Genomic DNA, 6,075 nt, shown 5'->3' on the forward strand with positions numbered 1-6,075 from the left:
GATGCCGGCTGATCCCCAGCCCCTGGGGAACCATCCCGTTTCAGTACTACTGCTGCAAGAAGGATGAGTCCGAGGAGGACGAGGAGGAGCCCGACTTCGCCGTGCACTCCCACATCCCCCCGCTCCACTGCAACCGCAACGTGGTCCTGACCAACGGCCCGTCCCTCTACTCCTCCTCACCCTTCGGCAAGAAGCCCGGCCGGCCCGGCTGCCCCAGCTGCACCCCCTACGAGCCCCCCACCTTCTTCCTGCAGGAACCCCCCGAGGATCTGCACAACGGGGGCGACCGGGTGAGCTACAAGACGGTGAGCCAGGAAGACCTGGAGCTGCCGGTGAGCGTGGCCAACCTGCAGGCCCTCAACCCCACGCGGCTCTCGGCCATGCGGGAGGCGTTTTCCCGCAGCCGCAGCATCAGCACCGACGTGTGAGGCACGGGCTGCTCCTCCAGCCTGGGGCAGAGCATCACCTCACACCTCGCTGCTGCTGCTGGGGCTTTGTAACAGCAGGGAGGACTTTTTTTATTATTTTTAAATTCATGGAAGAGTTTTGAAAAAGAAAAAAAGGGTTAAAAAAAATAGAATGTATTGCTGCGTTCTGTGGGCAGAGGTGCTGAACAGCAGCATAAAGGGGTAGGAGAAAAGCAAACCTCAAAGGGGAGCCCTGGGGAGGCTGAGTGCAGCTGGGACACAAGGTTTTTCTAGTGCTGCGTGGCATTTTCTTTTATAAAGAGGATTTTTGATATTGCACATCCTTTTGTACAGCGTCAACATCCCTCCTCACCGCTCAGCTGGAGCCCTGAGTGATGCCAGGCAAGTCAATGGGGCACAGGGTTGGCTGCAAAATGGCTCATGCTGCAAGTCAGCAGGTGTCTGCTGGCAGGTCGTGGGGGCACATTGCAGCTGGCTGCTCCTGGCCATAGTGGGCACACACACACACACACCATGGTCCTACAGCAAAGCAGGGCTGCTGTTTCCCACCCCTCTGCCAGCCCCTCCTGAACAGCTCTATGCTGTGGGTGTGTGGGGGGTGTGTGTGTGTGCACAGCCCTGCCCTATTCCCAGCCCATCTCACGCCTTAAGTTGGCCATTAATTCCCCCCAGGGTTAGGATGGTCTGTTCACTCCCTCAATGAAGCTGGGCTGGGGTTGCAAGGACATTGCAAACCCACTTCATGACGTGGCCAGGGAAGTAGCACACAGTGCAAGTTTTGGATGGAGGAATGCACTCATAGCCACCTCCCCAAATAATCAGCATCCTTGCTCCAAATAATCCCTTGGTGACCTCTGATTGAGGGTTGGGAGAGCCAGTGTGACTCCAGATGTGCCCAGCCTCCCTGCATGCACAATTTTTCATGCATTTGGTTGTCTTCTTGAAAAAAAATAAGAGCCATGACACTTTCTCCCCATCCAGGACTGTGTCAAAACACTTTCTATTTAGACAAAGCCACTTCTTTTGCATTTTTCATGGAGCTGGTTCCCAGAGCTGGGAAGCCTGGCTGGGAATGTGGCACCAGCTCTGCTCCCACCCCTCCAGCCACCCCGGATTCAGCCAGGGCTGCACTGGCAGAGCAGCAGGAACAAAGCCAGACACCAACCAAGTCCCTTGGCACTAAATGTGCTGCCAAGGAGCTGGGCTGTTAATTCAGAGCATTGGGAAGAGGAATCACACATTGAAGAGGTTGCCCATGGTGGGGTGTGAGTGTCATGCCCTGGTTTCTCTTACCCATCTCGATCCCTCTCCTCCAACCTTGCGCTATCCCCACGCTGAGCCCCCTGGTTCTCCCAAACTGTGCATTATTCAGGTGAAAAGTATCACACTGGACTCGGGGCTGGCGCCGCTGCAGCAGAAGATGGACTGGCTGCAGAGAGAGACTCCTATGGCCTCAGTGCTGTGCTCTGGGTCAGCTTTTCTCTGTAAAGACACGATGGGAAGCAGCCCCATCTGCTCATGGACGCTGCTTGGATATTTTACTTTTAACTGCGAGGGCTTTTAATTCCACAGGAAATCTTTTCACGTACAAGTCAGTCTTTGCAAATGAGTATCTTCGACTTTCTTGGGGTGTTTCTGTCTGGGGTGGGGTTGGGGAGGCTGGGTTTGGTTTCCTACATGTTTAATATTTGGGGCTTGGTCCCTGCAGTGCCACATCCCGGGCAGCAGGACATCTCTGCTCCGGGGGGTCAGCAGCCACACGCCCATGTACAGTTCTCACTGGGGTTTGTTTCCACACATCCAGCCCTGCTCTTCTCTGCAGCTCCTCTTCTCTGCATCATCTACAGTGACTGTACTTCTCTTGCCAGTCTTTCTTTTCTCCCATTTATTCTGTTTTCCTTCCTGTGTAGCTTGGAAACTAAGCAAATGGTTGGCTTTTGCTAACCATCACCTGGTGATCTGTTGTACAGGACTTTGGGGATCACGGGGTGGGGGAGAAACAAAAAACCAAACCAAAAGAAATAAACTACTTTGACATTTGGTTTTCAGGCTGACCATTTTGTCCCTGAATCTTGATAGCTGGGGTGTTGTTCCCAAAGCTTTCACATAGGCAGAGTTTTCCTGCTGCTGAGGGGAGCTATGCAGCAGTGATGGGTGCACACATTAGTGTGGGGGATGCTAAAGGCCTCAGTCAGTCAGTGGTTCCTGCAGCAACACAGAGCACTCACTCCCCTGGGAGCAGGGAAAGGCCCTTTTCTTGCTGGCACTGGATCAAGCCTTTTTCCTTGCAAGCTCCCAAGAAGCTTCACGGTTCAGTTCCTAAAGCCACACACATAACCCCAAAGGGCCCAAACCATCCATCCCAAAATTCCCAGCTCTCCCACTGCTGGGACTTTTCTTTGCATCACTATCTGAGCAGCTGTGATTCCCCAACTTACAGCTGCTCTGCTGCCTTCCCCATCACCAGCAAATTCATTTTCCCAACTCCAGTGTTCCCATCAAGCACCCACTACAAACTGGAGAATAAAACAATATACCACCATAAATATGACAACTTTGTTAAAATATACATATGAGTACAAATTAATGATTATATGGATAAAGTTCACTGTCTGTAAACAAATATATTAAAAAAGAGCACGTCTTTTTTGTGATATAAAGTGCAGTTATGGTTCCATATTATATACAATATGTCAGCATTACGGGGGGGGGGTCATAAGGGCTATGGAACTAACGTTTGATTATAAGATAAAATTCTCTGAAAAAGTATACACCTACATATTACAAAAAAAAAAAAAGGGCTTGGGCTTGAGTTTATTTAGCAAACAAAAATCAGGTTCCCACCATGTTAGATGCAGCTAAAGAGAGAGTGCAGGGCTTGGGGATAAATTAGGAGAGGGGCACTAACCCCCTCTTTGCGAAGGGAAACTTGCACTTCACAGAGTTCACACCTTCCCCTCCTCACCCCCAAACTTGCACAGAGGAAAGAAACCAAAGGCCAAGAACCATGTGCACGTGTCTGTGGTTCAGGGGAATCAAATATACACGACGTTATGTACAGCTCTGCTAACAGGGGCTACCAACGTGCAGCGGGGAGGGCTCTGCCACCCGGCCCTGCCAGCCCCGCTCCTCCGGCTGGGAGAGGGACAAGGACAGTAGTTCTGCATCGGTGGGACAACAACAACAAAACAACCAAACCGACCCAAAAGCACCCTTGACACCGGTCTGTGGGATGTGTAGTGCTTACTAACTGGTTTCCAGAGCCCTGGCTGAGGGAGGTGCTGTGGGTGCTGCAGGGCACTAGGAGTGGGGTGCGCGGCAGGAGCGGCAACAGGCTTTGCTGTAGTACCAGTGGCTGCAGAGGTTGACTTTGATGGCCAAAGCACAGTTGGTTCCTGCCTGGTCCTGGCAGCTGTCGTCTAGGGGAAAAAAATTTAAAAAAAGAAAGGGAAAAAAAAGGCACAGATACAAAAAAAGAAAACTAAACTATTGCAATTTCCTTAGCTCATCCCCCTCCCGCCTCCCCAAGCACAGCCACCACCATGGGCTGTGCAACAAACCCCCCCAGCTGTGGGCTGATAACCCTGGAAAACACCATGGAGCTTCTCCAGAAACATATCATTATCAACCTAAGCAAAGGCACAAGAAGGCTGACCTGTTTCATCATACCTGGCCTAGGCAGTCCTATTTGGTCCCAGTCCCAAAATTCAAGCTCTTCCTTGCAAAACTGAAGCTGCCCAGGGATTACTGGAGCCACCAAGGGAGCCTGGCACTGAGCTGTCCCCGTGCCAATGGCCTCCCATGTTGGGCACAGGATGTGCCCAAAAGACAATTTCTGCCCCCCCCCAAATAAAAGGCTAATGGGAACTAATGGAAATCCAGCAGCATTACAGCAGGAGCTGCTGGAGAGAGTCAGGAGGGCAGAAACTGCCATGACACTCTTCCAGCTCCCTTCAGACCAAATATCTTGCTTAAAATCCATAGGATTTAAAGTTGGTTTGGGGTGACTTTTCTTAAAATCCATAGAGTATATGACCACTGGAGTGGTCAGCCAAGGACCTGAGCAGAGCCAGGAGCCAGCCTCGAATCTGTCTCCCATTTTCATGCTTTTCTCCCACACCATCCTTAGTCCCAAATCTTACTAAAGAATTAGAACTGTCTGTTCCCTAAAGATCACAGGGGCTTTGAGCCAGCAGACGAGTCAGATGATAAGGTAGTTACAAGTCCCACAGGACATTTGGAGACCAAAAAATAATGAAAATAATAGCACAGACCAAACTTCCCAGACATTAGCTGGAATTACACAGAAGCTGCACCCGAGTCAGCTCTCCAAAGCTCCATTTTATCTTCAGGTCAGAGCATGCTTGTTTTGAAGTCTCCCCTTAATTTAATGGGGTTACCTCCATTACTTGGGTACAGAGGGAGAGCTGTCCCCTTTACATCCTCCCTGGGGTGACTAATTGGGTGTCAGTGGAAGTCAAGATGCTGGGCAGTGCTGCCCGGGTGAAGTGGTGAAAAAAATCAAGGCTAGGGGGTGCTGCCAGTGATGGGGCTCACCTGGGGGCTCTGTGGGGCAGGGCTGGAGGTCACAGGTCTGTTTGCCCACAGGCTTCACCAACGGGTCACAGCCCCGGACGATGTCCTTCCCTTGGTAGCACTTCACGTCCCGCATCCTCACGCCAATGCCACAGGTTTTTGTGCACTGGGGAACAGAGAGGAGGGGGTGAGGTGAGACCCTGCTGTCACGGGGGTCTGTGCTAAGCCAGGACCTGCTGATAAAGCCGTGGTCACTGGAGGTGTCAGAGCAGGGGGATAAACTCCTCCCCTGGCTGAATGTTATGGCTCAGCCCTGCACTGCTGGCCCCTTGCTCCATCTTTGCTTCCAGCCTCTGCCCAGTGATCCGTGGATGTCCTTCCATCCCCTGAGGCTGCTATCCTCCCTCCTCCTGCTGTCCTTTGCAGAGGGCCATACGTGAGCTGGCCCAGTCCATACACTGCTCCACGGCACCAGGGGTGGCTACAGCCCCCCAAGGACATAGGATCCCTCCCGCAAGGTCCCCAGGGTTTGCAGAGCTGCTCTTGGGCCCAGCACTCACTGCCTGCTGCCGTTTGGACACCTGGGCAGGCTGGGATTACAGCAGCTCTGCTTTGGCTAATTATAGGCTGCGATGATGGTTTGCAAGACTAAACAGCACAAGGTGTGTGAAGCACGGACGAAGAGGCTGCGTCAGGGAGGGCTTGCAGGGCCCGGGGCACTACACACTCAGGGCAAGCCCATGTTGAAGGAAGGGTATTTTCCCCCCACCTCTCCCTTCCCTCAGATCCCACAAGCTGCCCTGAGCTCCCTCCCCGCTCACCTCCGACCAGGGGGTCGTGTACCACTTGAAGCAGGGCCGCTCGAAGCAGGTCGTCTCCTCCACCGGCTTCTTGGAGCCGTCGCAGTCGGCGGGGTTGCGGGTCTTGATCTTCCCGTTGACAATCTCCAGGCAGTGCACAATCCTCTTCTTCACACCCCGCCCACACGTAGTGTTGCACTGCGGGGGAATGAAAAAAGGACAGCTGAGCCCCCCCGTCTAACCCCACCAGCAGGCACCCCTCCTCCATCACCCCCCCCCAAAATAACCCGCCCACTCACGCCAAGAACCCA

General features: G+C 52.8%; 2 protein-coding genes across 2 annotated transcripts in view; one reads left to right on the top strand and one right to left on the bottom strand.

Annotated features, from left to right (window-relative positions):
- FAM163B (family with sequence similarity 163, member B) overlaps nucleotides 1-440 on the top strand; it is a 1,184-nt gene extending 744 nt beyond the window's left edge. The window contains exon 2 of the mRNA XM_009998861.1: nucleotides 45-440. Coding sequence (XP_009997163.1) covers nucleotides 45-428 — 384 coding nt within the window. The 3' untranslated portion in view covers nucleotides 429-440. The remainder of the gene's footprint in view (nucleotides 1-44) is intronic.
- A 3,288-nt stretch (nucleotides 441-3,728) lies between these two features.
- ADAMTSL2 (ADAMTS-like 2) overlaps nucleotides 3,729-6,075 on the bottom strand; it is a 23,728-nt gene continuing 21,381 nt past the window's right edge. Inside the window, exons 17-19 of the mRNA XM_009998862.1 lie at nucleotides 5,786-6,003; nucleotides 4,986-5,130; nucleotides 3,729-3,847 (exon numbers count right to left, since the gene is read on the bottom strand). Of these exons, the coding sequence (XP_009997164.1) occupies nucleotides 3,729-3,847; nucleotides 4,986-5,130; nucleotides 5,786-6,003 (482 nt within the window). The remainder of the gene's footprint in view (nucleotides 3,848-4,985; nucleotides 5,131-5,785; nucleotides 6,004-6,075) is intronic.

Source organism: Chaetura pelagica, unplaced genomic scaffold (genome assembly GCF_000747805.2).
Source record: "Chaetura pelagica isolate M959 unplaced genomic scaffold, ChaPel_1.0 scaffold405, whole genome shotgun sequence".
In the NCBI taxonomy this organism is placed as follows: Eukaryota; Metazoa; Chordata; class Aves; order Apodiformes; family Apodidae; genus Chaetura; species Chaetura pelagica.